This window comes from Numida meleagris, chromosome 1 (assembly GCF_002078875.1).
Source record: "Numida meleagris isolate 19003 breed g44 Domestic line chromosome 1, NumMel1.0, whole genome shotgun sequence".
Taxonomy (NCBI): Eukaryota; Metazoa; Chordata; class Aves; order Galliformes; family Numididae; genus Numida; species Numida meleagris.
This window is the reverse complement of record NC_034409.1, coordinates 63,242,442-63,262,627: the sequence shown is the minus strand read 5'-3', so window position 1 is coordinate 63,262,627 and position 20,186 is coordinate 63,242,442. Positions and strand designations below refer to the sequence as shown.

The 20,186-nt window shown below is 40.6% G+C and overlaps 1 protein-coding gene across 5 annotated transcripts in view; it reads right to left on the bottom strand.

The window, feature by feature from the left end:
- Window positions 1–20,186, bottom strand: part of CALD1 (caldesmon 1) — a 187,712-nt gene that overhangs the window by 34,604 nt on the left and 132,922 nt on the right. The window contains exon 1 of one of the 5 annotated variants that reach the window (XM_021390561.1): window positions 19,304–19,846. The exons of the other annotated variants lie outside the window; for them this stretch is intronic. Within the exon in view, the coding sequence (XP_021246236.1) occupies window positions 19,304–19,350 (47 nt within the window). The 5' untranslated portion in view covers window positions 19,351–19,846. Of the gene's footprint in view, window positions 1–19,303; window positions 19,847–20,186 lie in introns of those variants that run through there. 5 annotated transcript variants of the gene reach the window in all.

Sequence of the window (20,186 nt, the reverse complement as noted above, 5' to 3'; positions counted from 1 at the left end):
GGCTCCGCCTTTACAGATCACAGTATTCAATTCTTTTCACCAGCATGGATGAACAAAACATCCTACATAACCTGGAAATAGGGAGCAGCCATCACAGACTGACAGTAGAACAAGCTGAAAATGCAGGCTGAGGTCGGCCGTAACAGGCTCATGAGTGCGCTGTGAGCAAACCGATAACATGATCAATTATGAAGAGATTCAGCAGAGTCACCTTAACTGCAACTGGCTTTCCATGAGAAATTCGGTCAAAGGAATGATGGATGAAGCTTGACAACTACCACTTCTTCCCATGAAAAACACATGCTTCAGATGACAGTGCTCCTCCCACTGATCTCTTAGTCCTCATGCACTAAGGTCATTCACCGTAAGTTGGCTGGCATGTTGCTCCCCTTTCCTTACCTTTCTAAGTCCCCTTCTCCCTAGAGTGACAAGCTTATTTCACAAAGAGAGTAAAACATATGTAGGCATATAAATTCATGTACCCTCCACTGTACATTTTAGATCACAAGAAGATTGAGGCAGCTCTCCGTAACTTCACATCACAAGCAGTATCAGTCTTCCCAGATTCTTTATTTCCACTTGCCTACATCTTTTAACATTGTCTAGACCAAGAGTAAATAACAAAGCACAAAGCCAGGACTTCAGTCCTCTGTATCAGGCAAATGGATATCCAATGGTCCATGCTTGTGGTTTTTCTCCACCTTTGGAGCCTTCCTGCCTAGCATGGACACACCTCACAATCAAATTAAACTAACCTTATATCTATTTTTCACCTTCTGCATAACTGTTCAAAATCTTTGCAGACAAGTCCTTCTCTACAGTTAGCAGTTCCAGCTATCTCAGGCAATGAGAGCACAGCATGATCTCAAAGAAGTATGCCAAGCCTTCTGATATGTGACGCTTCTTACTAAACATTCAGGTAAAATGGTGACTATGCTTTCTTACCAAAGGTGGATGCTCCTGATTTAAATGACAATCAAAAGGAAAAAATAGCAGTGTTGACTATGTCTCTGTGTTTCTGACATGAGAAAAGACAATGTAACCTGCAAGCATTATTGACAAGCCATTCTGGTAAAGCATTAGTGCCAAGTCTATCATACTTCACATGCACAACTCAAGTAGAGGACACTGAGCACCACATCTGTGTGCAACAACATTTCCCACCACACTAGGGAAGAATAATTACAGACATTCTGCCTTGCTGGAGAGGCAGGATAATTACAAACATGTTGAAGTCAACAACAAATGTTCTAATTATTTCAGTAACACTATCCTGAAACTCAATGTGAGGACCCTACACTCTACAGCAGAAAGTAACTCTGCTGCATTAGGAATACAGGCAGTGACACCGTCTGCCTCAGATATTGCTCAGAGAGATTCAGCACCCTTTGAATTTTATGTCAAGCGCTGAATTTAGATAAAGTTATAACCCAGTAAAAAATTTGGTAATAGCAAATACAGTTATTCAGTCTAGAGAAGAGAAGGCTCTAGAAAGACCTCATTGCAGCCCTTTAGTATTTAAAGAGATCTTATAAACAAGATAGAGACTGACTTTTTACATGGTCTTATAGTGACTGAGACATGTACGGGATAAACTAAAAGAGGGGAGATTTAGGTTAGATGTTAGGAGGAAATTTTTACTCAGAGAGTTGTGAGGCAGTGGAACAGCTTGCCCAGAGAAGCTGTGAATGTCCCATCCCTGGAAGTGTTTCAAGGCCAGGTTGGATGGGGCCTTGGGTAGTCTGATCTGGTGGGTGGCAGCCCTGCCCATGGCATTGGGGTTGAGACTGTGTGGGCTTTGAGGTCCTTTCTAACCCAAACCATTCTGTGATTCTAAGATTACAAGGCTGAAACCATTTCATACAATCCAGCTTTGACTAGTTTCCATTTGAAATCACCAGTTAGCTCAAATATTATCTGAGGCACTTTGGTTTTAGAATTTCTTGCCGGTACTGCTACATTATTATTATTGTCTGAGTTATGACAGCACTGAAGTTTCCTGATCAAGCTCAAGGGCCTGTTATAGTAGGCATGTTATAAAGGTAGGGGACAATCTGGTCACTGTTCTAAATAGTGTGTGATACTGATAGAAGAAAAACAGAGTGATTTGAAACAGGACCTGCCCTCAAGGAGGCATAACATGATGAATTTTCTCTATTTCTTATAAAGGGGGGAAAGAAACACTAATTTAAGATGGTTAAACTGCTCGGTTCAAGAGGAGGCAGGGAAAAAGAAGAGCTGTGGATCTGACCTCTGATTCCGCCTTAAGGATGTCAGAAATACAGGGGGGAAATTTCAAACAACAAAAGCTGTTGAGCATAGATTTTTAGCTTAAACAGTTCAGATCTGTCTCTTCTTTCTCCCGTGACTCACTCAAATGCTAATCTGTCTTTGCTCTCCCATCTGCAAAAAACACTTTGCATTCATAGAACTGGTGACCAATGCATTGTTCAATTAGTTGCAACTGTGCTTATTTGGCAAGTTTTCCCTCACACCTTTGTTACCTGGAAGCCCTTATGGTTCACACTGCACCTATGCTACAGATTGATTTTTCTGTGGCCCAGCCCAAGAAATAGGATCATTTATCCCAAATCAAACTACTTAACCTCCATATGCATCCTAACCTCTTTCTATGAACTTCACCCTTCATTACCTAACAACACAGCACTGACATCTTTGCACTTGTGTGTCTCCTAATTGATGGCAGAGGGAAGACGTCAGTAAAATATCCTCGACGACAAATTTCACTGCCAGATTCAGTCTATAGCAGCTGAATTTGTTGGTCTTCTGCACTCTAAGAAAGCTTATCTATTTACCCAGGCTCTTCCTGAAAGGATGGGTGGGGTGAGGATGGGCTCTGCCATAACACCCATTGGAGAGTGCTCTTTGTGTCACTGTTGATATTTGGTCAAGTTTTATTTATGATTCCATCTGTTTTTTTTAATTGTTCATCTAATTTGTGTTATGAGAGGCATGCTTCGAAATGTGAATGTAAACAACTGATCAGTCCTCACCTCCAAGACAACAAATGTACATGCTTTCAGAGCATTAAATCTCTATCAAGCTTCACGTATCATAGATTAGCTGTATTTCATTCAAGTCACACCTAAAAATGTGGTGAATATTGGGGGGGGGGGGAACTATTTCTTCTAATCATTCCTCCGTAGTTCAAGGGGAGCTGCCAGCATTCTGCTCAGACCTGATAAAGAAGATTCATTTTTATGATGAAACAAGCAGAATTTCAATCCAAAAAGCTCATGTTTCAGAGAGATGTAGTGAGTGAAAACAGGGGATTATGCTGGAGACATGCATACATGCCACCGCAGTTCTCAGTGCAATGTCGTGCGTGAATGCTCTTATTAACACCCATATTTTTCACATATTTCTCAATTAGACATGCACCACTTTTTTCACATAGAACATAGGACAGACAAATGGATAAAATTAACCAGTGGATGGAAATTAAACCCAGACAAATTTAAACTGGAAATGAAGCACATGTTTCTAACAGTGAGGTTGATTAAATATACAAGAAATGATGGAATATTCATCTTAAGATGAATGCCTTTTTGGAAGTTATACTGCAGTAAAGTATCAATTCTTGGGCTCATTACAGACGCAACTTGGTGAATTTCCATTACCTCTTATGTATAGAAAATCAGGCTAGATGATACCGTAGCTCGTGCTGGACTTAAATTGTCTTCCACTTACAGAATGTACGTGCCTTCTCATTCAGTTCACAACTCATCTCTGTCTCACAAATACTTTTACTCTTTTCACCCACGCATTCTCCAGAGCTACGCAGCCAAGATTTCCTGACTTGGCATGTTACCCACAGAATGTATGCACATGTTCTCTTGGAAAAATAGAGAGACTGACACACCTTTCAATGTAGTCTTTTCTCGTTTACATCATTTTCACATTGTCAGCTTCTAGTATCTGTTCTTTCTTTAATAGCTCAAAAAAGTTCAAGGGATTATTTCTTTTTCCTCTGAGTAACCATCTATTCAGTGGGTTAGCAGAAGGATGTTCTTTCTGATGGGTCTTGGCATCCATATTTTCCTACCATACCTTTAGCAGCCTCCTTTATCCTACCTTAACTCATGATCTAAACTATCTAAAACATAAAACAATGTGTATTTTAGCAACTAAGATTTTGTTTCATCTGTGCAGAATCTTCAGTTGATCTACACTGGTTAAGGATCTGGCTGTGAGATTGTTGTTTTGTGCACATGACAAAAGAGCTACGTATGGGAAAGAAATTGGATTCTTCCATATATTCTTCTTTGTGGTTTCTTTCATTTGGTTGTATTTGACATTTTGTTTTGTTCACAGGTAAGGAAAGAGTAGGTGCACTGCTCCCTTTAACAGTCTGATTCTAAAAAACTAATTAGAAAGCAACTCCCCTGGAAAAATAAAAAGATTTAAAAAAAAAAAGATAAAAAAAAAATAAAAAGTGATTTGCAAGCCAATAACCACAAGTGAAATTGACTCCAAACTGATGAAAAGATTACCAAGTAATTCATGCCAAAAGTAACCAGGGAATTTATTTCACTGCTGAAGATGCCATTGAAGCTTTCAGGACAGATTCTGGCTTCCCGAATTACTGGTTTCTGTTGAAAATGTACGCTTCAGTTGCAGCCCAGGATTTCCAATGCCCTGTCTCATTTCTTGCAGCCTTCTCTTTGTGATAACACTGCTGCTTTGGTTTTAGATTCAGGCCCTAAAACCTGGGCCTTGTAGTTTGAGCCAGTCTGTAATATCACTGCATGGTTCTGCACAAAGGCAGAATGACTCATGCACGCGCCTATTTTTTTTTCCCTCATGGCTGAAAACTGATGATCTGTTTCATAATGTGAAATGCAAGCAGATTCTCCAACCACATCCAAATAACTCTGCTAAATCACCTCTGAATACCTCAGCATAAATCGCATGCAGGACCACTAACATGAAGGGTAAAAACCTTCAGCTACTGAAACAATGTTAAATTTGCCTCCAACATATATTATATTTAGATAAAAGAGTTTGCTGGAAATGTCCCAGGGAAAAGCATGTAATTCTCTCAATATGTGAAGTCTGTAATACTTTGCAGTTTTCCTTCAACCACGATAGATTTGACATTGACCAGTCAGCGAACAATCCAGTGTATTTAACCTGTTTTAATTTAGAAGTTTCTCATACACACACACACAGAAAGTAACTGGCTAGAAGAGTAATTGGCCAACCTCCTTCTGGTTGATAACTATTACTTTTTACTGCTTTTCTTGACACTTAGTGGAATTCTCACAGAAATCTGTTTCTCTGTACATAAAGAAGCATACAAAACCAGTTTACTTTTTCCGGCTTAAAAATGTGGAAGCAAAACCCAATTGCTGTGCATACCACTGTGGTTGATGCGGTATTTGCTGCCTCTGTGGCAAATTGCTTGCTGTTTGCTGCCACCACCTCCACTTTCTAGTGCTTTATTGCATATAAAATCCAATATCACTTATGCCACTTCCTTACCCAGTAATATTTCAGGCATCTCCCTGTTGATTATAGTGGGCATGTTGCCTAGCTGAGGCATAAGGAGTTACAGGACTCACCCCAGAACATACAATTCACAATTGCTACAAAGCCAAATCATAAATTTTCTTTCTTGTGGTTTTGGGCCCCTGTATTCAATAAGGCTTTCAAGGCACTTTTATACCCTCAAATTGCTAGCATACTAAATGTATACAAAGTTAAGGGCTAACTCCTCCTCTTTTGTATTGAATTGCAAGCAAAGCTCCAACTAATGTGATTGAGAGATTCACTAAAGACAGAAGGAATTAAAATGAAGAAAGAAATCAAGATTTGTAACTTTAAAAAGATCCCTTACATTCTGAGAATTATGGTCTTTCTAGAAAATATGTAAAAATTTTGAGGAATTAAATCAACATTTTCTTATGGCACCTTTAAGCAAACTGATGCCTCCAGTGTGTCATGCTCAAACTACAAAGTTCTGCATTTCCTCCAAGAATCATTTTAATCCATTCAAAATTTATGTTATCCTCTGCAATATCTATCACAGGTCTTTAAATGAAGGCAAGGAAAAGAAAAATGGCGCAAGGAGGATATCTGCACACTAATCCTCCATCACATTGCCCAACCTACTCACAATCAACTTCCAGCATACATCCATTCACCACACATCCTATCAAAACAAGACATGAAATTTGAGAAGAAATACGTCTTTTTTCTAAGATGACAAATCTTCTCAATGAGCAGAATCCCTTTTTGCATTCATGCCTTTTTTCCAGCTTGCCTGCTAGTTTTTGCAGGGTGTAAAGAAGAACCAAGGGCCAGGACTCTACACATAGGTGAATCCTGAAGGAAACAAAGTTCACAGCACGACATTGATAGATATCAGGGAAAACATTCACCAATAGCACTGAACCCAACTCAAAAGGAATTATTTCATCCATCATGGAAATGCAGCTGTGCCTAGGGTGGGTCAGCAACTACTCTATAGCTGAGACTCTATAACTGTAGCATCAGTCTCTGATTTAAGATTGACACTAAAACTCAATGTAGATTAGAACAAAGCTGGGAGAGAGGGCCAGTTGGGCAGGGAAGATGGAAGCAGGGATCATATAGGGAATGTGGCTGTAGGAAGGGGACTGGAACGACACACTTCCCTGGGCTGGGGAGAGCCAGGCAGCAGCAATGGGTGACTAGATGATCTCTGGGGTCTTTCCCATGGCTTCTCAGCCTCTGCTCCATAAGGACCTGGAAAGCCAAATTCCACCATGATTGACAGAATTGAACCAGTAGGACAGCAAGTCACAGTTACCCAGTCTATACATCGTTTGTTTACTCCTTCAGCCTTGCATTATCTGAAATGACTATCAGTGGTCAGTGATGGCAATTTTTATTGCTCGATTCATCAAAAGTATGGGTGTTAGCACTAGTCTGGGCTCTATGAAGCATTAAAACTCCTGTATATTTCCCTGGGGATTTAAGATTGTAACTAACTTACTATTGCTCCGAGCCAGAGAGGTCCCTGAAGATCTCTGCTGTAGCTTTCAGATATGCAGCAAAATCTGAACAAGGTAGAAGGCATGTTTTTGCACACAGGGAGCCTGGAAAAGTATTTCACCAGATAACCATACAGATAATCACAGAATAATCTTTTTTCCATCCGCTCTTCCTGACAGAAAATATGCAAGAGGAGGGCACAGCCTTAACATACCTCAGCAGACTAAATACTGAAATAAACACTTGCAAATGAGAAGGCAGCTGAAATGCAAGAGAAGGCCTTGCACTGAAACAGAACAGACTTTGAAGCCATATGCTAACTTAGAATAAACCACTTTAGGGGGGATACAGCATTACAAATACGTTCATTGCTACAGCATATGGCAAACAGGGAAAAAAATAATGAAAATCAGATGTCTCAAGGTTTTCTAATACTGATTCCCTGTACTCACGATCCATGGATGCTGTGCAGGTGCAGATTTGCTTTCAAGGGAAATTCATGACTGTTCACTTTTAACGTGGACAAGCATCTATCTCTTTCTCAGATATTTAAGAAACCTACTGTCAACAGCCAAGGTGATTAGGAGACATTTTCTGTGAGACAGAGGAGGAATTATGAGTGCAGATCCTGTCATTTGCTAATAGGATTAGGGGCAGATACATTCCATGCATCTCTCTGAAAGTTAATCCTGATCTGTCTTTCACCTTCATGAAAGGTAAAAACAAAAAACAAAAAAAAAAAAAACAACCCTCCTTCCATAAAACAAGCCTGTACAGATATGAAGGTCACGTACAGCACTTTGAACAGCACACTAATGTCACAATGATTTGCAGACATCGTATACCAGCATTGCGCAATTTAAACAGCTGGAAATTTGACATGTATCCATTGCAACTACACACGCATAAACACTATAAAATATTCTGGCTTTATTCTTTCAATTAGCTTTCCCGTAGACGTGCCTGTTTCCCCTTACATTGCTCCATTGTGATCCTCATTCCAGGAAAAGTTACTCATAAGAAACTACCAACCGATTCAGTGTAAAACTTTAGAGAAAGTCTGTGTAAAGTTGACTCTGAATTTGTGACAGGTGATCGACCCCACTGGAAATATAAATATAGAAGCCACGGTGCTTCAGAAAGGGTAAACAAACAAATGAACAAGCAAGCAAACAAGTAAAAAACAAAAACAACAACAAAAAACCACCTTCTCATGGAACTCTATAACCCAACAAAAACCTCTTCCATTTCAAATATTCAGTAACAAATTATTTGTGTCATGAGTTATTCATAGGAAATATCCAGATAAAAAACAGGAAGCAAGAAAATAACAATTTTTCTTGCCCTGACAGTGCTTGTGGTCCGTAGACTTCCAATGGAATACATGAAGCTGTTCAAGGCACATGGGTGCAAAAAGCTCACATAAATTACCCTGCATAGATACCGTACCAGTATAAGGGTCTTTTTCCACAATATATAGCGTGCTTACAAATCACAGCAACTACTATGGTATACATTTATTTTTCATTCTGGAACAGCAGTTCCATATACAGAGCTAGTCTGTAATAGTGACTGCAAAATGCTTCATTTCTTGCTGAAATAACCCTGCACAGATGAGCTCTGCAGGAACATGGGGGAGCTGAGTGGTACTGCAAGTGAAGGCAAAAGAGAGCCTAATTCCAAAGATGAGGGAACAAGAGAAATTAAGTTTTCATCACCAAGAAGCACAGGCTTTGTTGGGACTGAATTGACATTTTTAAGGAAAGAATAATTGAAAAATTGGTTTTTAAACACACAAAAATAATGTTTGAGCCAAGGCTTCTGGGATAATCCCTTACATTCCAGGAGTGAACACAGACTGATATCTATTTTTCCTGCCTCATCATATTAGCACTTGGCATTCACTAAGTTCTTTCCATCAAAAGGTCTCAACATACTTTACAAATGTTAATTAATCCTCACAACCCCTTCTGCATGATAGTTTATGGAATGGAAAAACAGGGACATAGACAAATGTACTTGTTTCAGCCTCAACCCCACAGCAGATAAGATTTGTGCTTTGGCTGCACTACCTCAGTCCTGGTCCAAACCCTGTGGAAGTTACCAGGAGCTTTTCTAGCAGCTTCCAAAGGCCATTGCTACAGGTAGGCTGAACTCTTCCTCCCAGGCCCATCACTGACAGCTGCACCTTGCCAACTTCCATCGCTGCACCCAAAAGTGTGTGAAAGCCACAGGCAGAACTGATTATCCTGGGACCATTTTTTGCTGGCATACAGAACAAAGAGGCATCCTCCCCTGAGCTCCCTCTGAGCAAGTGGCAGCCTGCCCCTCCTCTGTGCAATGCCTTCAGTTTCCAGGTACTTCCAAATCAGTAGTTTACATTTTAAAAAGAGCTTTGCCTGGTGGGAAATGGGAAAGGAAGCCCAGAAAGCTTCTTTACCCAGAGGAAACTTGCAGCCATGTCACTGCAAAAGAGCCTCAGGCTTCATGCATGGGTCAGCCTCCACACACCCTGGCAGCTCCTTGAAGCACTGGGCTGTGAACTGAGATACACTTCAGAGCCTGAAAATATGGAAAACGGGGTGCAGATCGCCAGCCTACCACTGAGTTTCCTGCCGAACCCTTCTGCTTCTCACGCTTCAACAGGCACAAAAAGCCAGCTTGGTGAGATGGAATTCCCAAAAGGAGATTAGTGAGAAAACACCTGCTCTAAACCTAGAGATTTTAGTTATGCAGAAACTCTTGAAGACATCACATGAGAAGGCTTCTGTGCACAGTGGCTCTCACTGCACCCTCGCCAGTGCCACGCAATAGATGGGACTGACCTGAATGTAGGCCAGGCCCATCAACAGCAACTCTTACCAAGCTACCTCTTGATTCAAGAGTAACATTTTCTGTCACGCTGCAAGACAGAAGAGCATTTTAGGAACCCACTGGAACCCCTAGCAGAAAGGTATTCACACAACCTAAGGAGCCTTCAGAATAACACCGCCAGAGAACAGACATTAGGCTTGACTCAGACCTGCCGTGATTCATCCAAGCATCTTCTTCCCAGCAGCCTGTAGTAACTATTCACACATGTATATCAAGCCAATTGCAAGTGAGATGCAATCCAATTTATCCTTCTACAAAAGTCCTTACTGAATTTCAGTTATGTGTCCTGAAAGGCACTGGAAAGAGCCAAGAAAACAAGCACTGGATAGCAAGTCTATGCTTAATACTCTTTTGTGAAAATACAACATTTGACAAATGAGGATAGAGCAGTGTAAATTGGAGAATATTTGGCACCAGAATTAGGACAAGAATAAGAAACATTGAATTCCTGCTCTCAGAGTGTGGTCCAACGTGTTACCATAACTCAGTTGAATGAGATTACTGAATAAATAAGAAAAAATGAAATGCTTAAACCCACTGGTGCATCAGTTCCCATCTGACTACAGCAGTGTTCAGTGAAAAAATCATCCATTTGGGGGATTCAAAAGTTGGCATGATGGGCATTACCTACACCAATAAGATATTATAAGACCAATCAGTCTAATACAAACAGAGACTTTAAACTAGACACAAACACCAGCGTTTGTCTGCCAGTTGGGCAATCCTGGATGTATTTATGAGTGCTTCTGCCAGCTTAAAATGAATGTGAGACAGGAGTATTGTCATTGTTAGTGCATAGCTATGAGTGTATACCAATAATTTTTCTGAACCCTCGCCCACAGTTTGATCAGAATACTCCTACAAAATTACCAAAGATTTAGGAAGCTCCAGGGCAGGCCCCACTCCCTACTTTCGCACTTTAGAGAGAAAACTCCCAAAGGGTTTTCTCCTCTGTTTCAGCTCCCCAGAAGCTCTTCCAGTTCCTTCTCCAATTTCTTCTCACATTCCAAGCATATCGTGTCACTTCTCACCTAATGGCACTTTAATGTCTCCATCTTCTTCCTCCACACCTGTGAGCCCTGCCTTAAATTCTCCCAAGCCTGAACATCCCTACTTCCTACCCTTGCAACACTATCCTTTTTGGATGATATTCCAAAAATGGAAAAATGCCAGTTTCTGCACCTGGGATGGAGCAATGCCGGACACAGGTACAGACTGGTGAACGAGTGGCTGGGGAGCACCTGTGCAGAAACTGATCTGGGGGTGCTGGTGACAGCAGGTCAGCTTGAGCCAGCAGTGTCTCTGGCAGCCAAGAGCACAAACTGCATTTGGGGTACATTAAACACAGCATAGCCAGTCAGTCACAAGAGGCAATTCTCCTGCTATACTTAGCATTGATGTGGCATTGCCTGGAATATTGTGCGCATTTCTGGGATTCAAAATATAAAAAGGATGCTAAGGTCCTTGAAAGCATCCAGAGGAAGGCCATAAACCAGTAACAGGACTGGAAGGCATATGTCCAAGGAGGCTTGGACTGTCCAGCCCAGAGAAGAGAAGGCCAAGAGGCAACCTGCAGAGGGGAAGCAAAAGGAGGTGCTGAGCTGTGCTCCAGATACTGATATTAAGTTGCATGGAATAGCACAAAGCTGCACCTGGGAAGCTGGGCATTTGAAAGTATTTCTTTACTGTGAGAGTGGTCAAACACTGGAACAGGCTTCCTAGAGAGGTGGTTCATGCTCCATGCTTGTCATGTTCAAGAGGCATTTAGACAATGTCCTCAACTGCATGCTTTAACTTGAAGAGGTCAGGCAGTTGGACTAGATGATCTTTGAAGGTCCCTTCCAAATGAACTACTCTATTTTATTATTTTCAGGACTCAAGATCACACTGAATTTGTCATGCATCTTGAGAAGTGCTGGAAAGAACCAAAAGCTAGGCACTAAACAGCAAAATCTCTGTTTGCTCTAGTGTAGTAAAGTACACAATCATATCTTTTTGGGGGTGAGAAAACAGATTGGTAATATTTCCAGAGCAGAACTGCACAGGGAACAAGCATACACAGAACGTAACAGAAACAAGCACTGTTTTATGCATTCAGGGCATTCATCCTTCTCATTCAGGAACTATAAGCATGGGACTAGATGGGATGTAACAAAGCTAGACTTTGTCTCCCACCTGATCACTCCTTAGGGTGTTGGGTGAGGCTGAAAGAGAAGAATCCAAGAAATCAAGCAAGGAATTAACCCAACGGCTATCTCCAAATGACAAAGGATCAAATGAAGCTATCAGATATGCACGAAAAAGGAATATTTGTCCTCAGCTGGGTGGGTTGCAAATTATTGCTAATGCACATACTGACAGTGGCAAGCTTTCATGGCCATATAGATAAGGACTGGCAGGAGAATCAAGATAGCTGTACTGTAGTAGCTTTTTAGCATGTTGTCAAGCCTTGAGGAAAAGTTGCATTTGCAGAGAACTTCCAAGATTTGTTGCTGTAGGCTTTATGGTAAATCATGGAGAAACTACAAGAAAAACATTTCTCAGCCTTAATCTTTCTAACTAAAGTAAAAACTTAGCTGACTTTGGAAACAGATGTTATGTCTGTTAATTAGGCTTTGCAAAATATCATGTCGTACAGTAGAAAGAGTGCTTAAAGGTAAGAATTAAAGAGAAAGGGAAAGGAATCATGTGGCAAAGGACAGGATACTGTAGATCCTGTGAGCTGGCAAGGCAGAGACTACCTGAAAGAGAGCAAAGTTTACAAATGTTCTGTTACGGCCATTTCAGTGTACGGTGATGGTCTCCATCATTTGGGGATACTTAAACCTACAGAACCGTACCTTGTGAGGCTCATCCTTCCCACAGTCCTACTACTCAGTTACAAACTCCTTCCCTACCCATCCCATCCCTCAAAAAAAAGGTGTAGTAAGGATGGTGCCAGGACACCAATATATATATGTGATGCTAGAAGGTAAATCTGTAATTACACTGAAGCAACTCCAGCACTGAACGTACTGCAGATGGAATTTGGCAAGCCAATAATCTCTTGTTCAGAAACATGTAATATATTTTTATGTTTAAAAAAAATCTGCAGGCAATTTGGCTATGACAAGACAAATGGAAGCCAAGATCTCACATCCTGTAGTGACAAGTGTGCTGGTCTCAGGGTTATATCTCTAGGACAGACCTCCACATTTCTTAGAGTAACCAGGGAAGGAAAACAAGTGCATGTGGACTGCCTCTGCAGGAGTGACTTGCTCAAATTTTCTGAAATGCACAGAAAAGCAGTCAGGAGATGTTTTCTTAATAAGAAAGCTGTCGGGAAGAAGAGGGATCTTTTTTTTGTTTGTTGCGCAATACAGCAACTATTACACAGAGGTTCCATACCAGGTCTGAATCTCCTAAACAGAAGTATAGAGCAGAGCAAAAGTGATCTGAGAAAGACTCAGAATTCAGAATCTAAACTGCTTACATGGAATTAATCTCTACAGGTTGGCATGCTAAGTTCTGCTGGAGTCACTTTTTGTTCATGAGAATCCAAATATTTCTCAGTATGGCTTAGTCGACGTAGGAAAAAGTGGTGGATGAAAAAAAAATTAAAAAAAAAAAAGATGACAACAAAGTCAACCAAATCCCTGATCTTCAAAAGAGGTTTCTGACTTTGAGGAAGAAAGGTCTGAGCACAAATAGCTATCAGACAAATATATATATATATATATACACACCCAAAAATGAAATGGTTGTGCAACAACCTTTTGGGCATAGCCTACTTCTAACAGCACATCTGTACATTTTGTTTAACGTGATCTGGTTCATCCAATCCCTGTTATGAACACTGTTTACTTTTCTGCACTACAATCATCCAAGTTTATCTTTCACGTGTTTTGCCTACAGTGAACTAACCTCAGCAATAAAAGGATATGTACTCTCAAATTATTATGTTAGGGAAAAAAAAGGAAAAAAATGTTTCACAAGGGGTAGAATCAAACTTATAATACTCTAAAAAAATAAATGAGTGATAGAAAACTGGACAATTAGTTACTAGGTGAATCGTTATTTCTCCTGAAGTCCAGGAGCCAAACGAGGGACACCAGGTAGGAAGGGACAGCACTCTGCATCATTTTTGGCCTCCTGATGCAGCGTAGAGTGAATTCTAAAACAGCCAGCACTTGGCTTGGCATTTCGTTTACCAAGAGACACACAGAGACTGGGGAAGGAAAGAATTTAGATACTCGCTTCTGCCCTTGCTTGCAACTTTGCTCATCGTAACTCAACTGAAAACCTGAGGAATTCTATTGAATTCAAATCTGTGCTGAAGCCTCTATTTAAGCCTTGGATGCATTGCTCATCCCTGGAATTTAATGTGAGTCTTCAAAGCAGTTTGAAAGAAAAACAGCAGAGCAGTCAAGTGTCTACTTGACTTACAGTGTCAACAAACTTTTGTAATTTGTACTTTCCTCCAGTGATGGATATCTGAGAAGAGAGAAAGTGGATTTTGATACCTTGGACCAAAGTGTGATTTTTTGACAACTTCACAAACCATTTAGATGCTTCAGATGTATAACAAACTCCATAGAAACCTATGTTTCACCATGCCTGGTGCTTGCTGAGAGGTGACTACAGTATGTTACGTTGTTAGGCTTGCAAAAGCTTCTCACTACCACCTCCAGTTTGTGTGCCACAGTGAGATTTTACGGCACTACTGAACACTTGTGAAAAGGAGAAGGACGAGGGGAGGGAGGAAGCCCTCCCTGACTGTCCGCTCTGCAAAGGATTTGAACTGCAGAAAAGAGGAACCATGTCAGCAAATGCCAAACCAATGCAATACCTGCCAAACCGCACCTTATCCTTCTCAATCAGCAAAAAAATTATCCGCTGCCTGATTTCTCTTACCTCACCAATACAGGGTTAGGTTTTTTCCCTTATTAGGACATTCCCCATGCCGTAAAATTCTGGCTCTAATAAGTGGCTTTAACAATATGTGCTGCACATCAGCACAAAAAGAAAGCAACTAATAAAAATAAAACACAGGAGGAGAGTAAAAGGGCTGAGTCCTAAATTAAAAGGGACGACATCAGCTTAGTTTGGGCTCCAAAATTTGATCATAGATTTTATAAAATAGAGAATTAAAATTGGAAGGGATAAATGCATGAAGGCTAACATTATACAGACATGTAATTATCATCTTGGCACTGCAGCTACTTATACATGTAAGCAGCCTTACTGAAGTCAGAGAAAACTCTTTATAAACTTCAATGCTTACAAAGCTCAAAGCAATTCAACCGTTAGAAAATTATAATACTGCAAAGAAAGGGAGTTTTTGTGTTTTCTTTAACAAAATAAAATCAAAAGGAGTGAAAAGTTATAAAATTTTTGCTGAGTTTTTCAGTTATTCAGCTTGAAGTATTTTGCTTGACTGGATATTTAACTGTATGATTTTATTATCTAGTTTACTGTATCTATTTAGTAGTGCATTTATTGCACTACTCACATTGGACAGAAGAGCAGAAAGAGCCTGAGATAATCAGCAGAGAATTTCTCCCCCGTCCTTCTGGACCTTCTTGTTTTGTTCCAAATGGGAAAAGGGTGGAGGAGGAGACAAGGGTCTGCAGGTTCTGCAGGGAAGGAAGGAGGGGTAGGAAGCAGCAGGATGAATTTCTGCTGCCCCCCATCCCACATCGGCACACCTATCTCAACAGGATGGCTGCAGAGGAGCTATCTGGATTTAAGATCTGCACTAGCACTGAATTCTCTATTTTTGCTGAAGCAGAAAAAAGAAAGCCCTTGACAGAGCAAAGTGATACAGAAAATGTTCAGGATTGTTTTATTTTAATTCAATCTGAAAGAAGGCAGCAAATCTTTAATCTTTTTTTTTTTCTTTCAACTTATTTTTTCTTTCAAATTTACGTTAGCTCAGTTTGGAATCGAAAGATCAGAAAGTTTTATTACATAAAAATTGCAAAGAGGCAGCTCAGTAATTTGCAATTTAGAAAGTGTCCAAAATGTAATTTTTTAAAATATGTATTTCCTCTTGCTCCCATTTAGTTAAAGCAAGTCTCAGAACCTGATGAATTCCCAACAAGTTCTGCTCTGCCCAGTACTCTCCACATTTTTCTTGGTTTTGCTAAACTTACTGTGCATGAAAAACAATTCTCATTACTCATCTCGGGCATTTGGATTACCAGAGATCAGCATCAGGTCAAGTCTGGTACCTCTCACCACTGCCCTGGCTTAAATCTTAGAAATTTGGTTCTTAAAAATCATGACTTCAAACTCAGATAGGTGTCCAAAACTCCATACAGGTTAATCCAACCCCACGCACTGGCCCCTCAGTGCCTTTCTTGTGCTGGAGCAAGCACCTCAGAAATTTCAGAAGAGTTTTCTTACAGAACTGTCCTTTCTCTGTCATAATGCTTCCTCCACTGTGAAGGATTATTTCATTCAGAAATGTTTCAACTGTTGTAGAAATTTTCTCGTGACGTTCTGTGAGGATAGTTCCTAAATCCAGCAACAAAATTTTTAAATGGACATTTAGTCTTCAACAGCCATTGTCCCTGATGATGTGTAAACCGTACACCAAAGCCTAAGCATTTCACTTAGGCAGTGAAAATTAATGCTCTGTATACAAGGAGTGTTGTTACCAGAGTGCTTAACATCAATATGGTCCAGGCAGAAAGAAACATATTTGCATCAAAAGCACTCATCTATTATCCTAGGTGTTTTGAATTCATTCTTAAGCATTGGGCACTGATATGCAACTTGGATATAAATAAACTGTACAGCTCAGAAATGGACAGGACGGTGTAGGGAGACGAGCCACTTTCAGAGGGTGACTTCTCAGTTTTTAAGACGGAGACAAACAACCTTTGCTACATTTTAGCACATCTGGTGTTTAGTCACATTATGCCCGTCTTATTTTTCCTCCGTAATATAAAAAAAAAGGCTTTTAAAAAGTAAGAACTGGTTATTTCCCACTAAGGAACAGAAATGAGATGTACAATCAGAAAAGACCAGAAAGAAAAAGATGGTTTTGAGTGAAAATGAACAGCACCAATTTTCAGAGCAGAACTAGCCAGATTCTTCAGCCCTTCTCCTTAAAAAAAAAAAAAAAAAATAGTCAATTATCTGTCCTGACCACCCAGGCCAGAAACAGAAAATCTGAGAATTATGTATGAGAACATAGAATATGAGGAACCCATCAGAAAATGCTGTGAAGGTCAGCTTCCAGCATCCCAGCTGTGAATGAAAAAATCTGTGAAGTTTGGACAAAAGTTACATTGGCTGGAAGAAAACATTCTACCTGTTCGCAAAGAATACTTCTGCTTTCCTTAGAAACTTGCACAGTAAATGCTTATTTTAGTGTCCAGTAAAGAGAGCCAATTCAATCCCTATACATTCACTTAGCAGTCTATATTTTCATGCCAACCGGAATGATTTCTTGGCTATGATGAGAGCTTCTGCTTTTAATTTCCAGTGTATCAAATGTTAACAGGATTATATTCAACTATTTAGCAATTACAGGATTTTCTACAAGCACACCAAGAGTGTAGAAAGTACCTTTAAATGATGCAGCTGAAACTATCATATAAAGGGGCCATTAGAGGACATTTGCAAGGGGTTAGAAAACTTACTGTACCTCATTCAAAGCAGCACAAGAACAGCCTCCTGCCTCTCCCTGGAGAGCCTCCAGAGAGTTAACTTATAAGAATTTTTATATTCCTTTTCCATTGCAATCTCCTGAGAAGGCATGAGCACTTGGAATGATTACATTATGCCTCCACCTGGGAAGGGCAGTATTTCATCATATATTTCACCAAGCAATGCTTTGAAGAAGTCTTCTTGGGTAATGCTAAAGGTGTCTTCCCCACTTTTGGCCTGAGGTCATGAGTAGGCTTGTTTAAAGGGAATAAACCAGTTTCCAAATTTTGGCCACATATTTCATTTCTCTTGAAAGCCCTACTCCCCACAAGAACTTTGCTACTCTTCTTCAGATATGCTACTGGAATTCTTGACAAAAGAAAATCTACGTCTGGTTGTCAGGTGTCTGCTTTTGTTTAGAAGGTGCTATGGGATACAAGTCTCCCAAGACACAAGGTATAGTAGCTAGTCATGTTTCATGAGAAAAAGATTGAATTGTCTTCATCCAGATATAATTTCACTGACTTCAGTGCATTTACTTCACAGAACATAATTGTGGGTGTTAAAGTGGACACACACTGAGACATTCCTCCCAGCATTTGCTTCAGAGACACACATGGCACAAAGCCAGCTCACTGCCAGTTCCCTCTCACACATGAGAAGACTGGAGAAGAATCTCCCTCAGCAAGGATATCCAAATACTTTTGTTGGTTTTTTAAGCAAAACAGCCAGACCCTGACTGATTTAGCTAATCTGACTGCAAAATAAGCCAGTGAAAAGGGTCTGAAGGTTATCTGAGAACCTCAAGCTCTCCACATCAGGTACCAAGCGTTCTGGTTTCCACCCGCCATAACAGCCTTAAAGTGCCAAAATCACTCCTTTGCTTTACCCTCAGTTGGAGTGGAACTAGCTTTCTGCCCAGGCAACTCTCCGCTCCCATACAGCAGTATGGGAGGGCTGGCTGCTGCAGCTTGTGGCTGTGTTCCACTGCGGACCAGCAAAAAACAAGTTTATTTGACACGCTCTTAGCTAAATTGTTATTTATTACTCAATATCTGAAATCACAACGAAGGATTTCAGATTCCTGGAAGGGACTTCCTGGGGGGGCTGAGTTTCAGAAATCTCTCAAGAGCACAAGATTTGATGCTGGAAACTCCAGAAACTAGCACTCAGAAATCTCAGTCGATTTTGAAAACTTCTCCCCAGTGTTAAACACCACCACTGTACAAATGACTTCACAGTATTTTATAAACATAGTAGCACCCTGTTTCCCACTCATCAACATATGAAGCAGACAAACAAAACAGCAAAACTAGACCCAAATAAACTAGACAATTTATTTGGCAACATTGCACAGGCTAACTGATTTTCTTCTCTTTCTTCCCTCCCACATTCAGGGATGAATGTGCTATGAGGACATTATTTACTTGGTGAATTAAGCAATCTGAGTTACAAGAAAGTTTTCGCACAAGCTATGAAACTTCTGTAAATTTCCCATTAATACAACTCCGATTAGCAACCAGTCTTTCTGACATATTCTTCTGCCACTGAATAAAGCAATTCAAATTCTGCAATTCAGATAAAAAATGACTGCATATATGCAAAGCCTTTTCTTTCAGACAACATAGCAAAAAGAGGAGCGAAAGAACCCAGTCTACGCCCAACAGCTAATCCCCAGTTCAACCAACTTCCCAACTTTTTACACCTCTTTGCCATCACCGTCATCCAGCAATTCCTATGCAACGCTGAAAGGCTAAATCTATACAGATAGCAAAATAAATTGACAACTCACTTGGAAAGACTTGACAAGTTCTGCCTGCAGTATGATCTGCTGATCATGTCTGTAGCGACTGAATCAGTGCAAACCGCTGCCAGCTCCAGGGAGAAAATGGATAGATGATCAGGGCGTGGAATGAGATAATAAAAATGCCATTATCCTTTTAGGCATGCGAGACTCATTGGATGCTCTTTCCACCCCACAGGTTAACCATTTGGCTGGTCCTGCAGCTCCTGTAATGACACTCTCTATTTGCCTATTGTGAGGCTCATTATCTATCCCGTATCCTCCTCCCCTTCCTCACCCCCCTCTGCTCCGAGATCATATGATTATTAGCTTTTGTGCTGTATTCTCTCTAATAGATGCTCTTTGGCTGGACCTCCAGTTACAGAAATTCCTGCAGATTTCTCAGCTGCTCAACTTGATCGACCAGTGCTTGCTCCCCATCCAACTTTCACAAAAAGTGCTTCTGTTTCAGCAAGTCAGTCCAAGCATGGAGCAGCCTGAGTGCTGCGCAGAGCTGCCTTCACAAGTATTTGCTTGTAGGGAAGTCGCATTCCAGCCTGCAGAGAAATGATGAGGGGAGAGGACCCAAATATAAAACAATGGTCCAGGAAACAGTCCTCCCTTTTCATCATAAATCATTGCTTGAACATATTGCAGGCACTTGCATCCAGTCTGACTTGTGAAAGGTCAAGCTGGATAAGGTAGCTCAAAAGACTAGAGGGTGACTGCCAAGCAGGAACAAATCCAGGGAAGTGGGAAGTAGCTGCAAGCTCAACGGCAGTTAGGATAAAACCATCTCGTCTTTAGCAATGGGATTAAAAACAGGTCTGGTGCCAAATCAATCTGAACAGGCTCCCCTCACTGTTCTTCCATCTAATCCAGTGAATGAAGC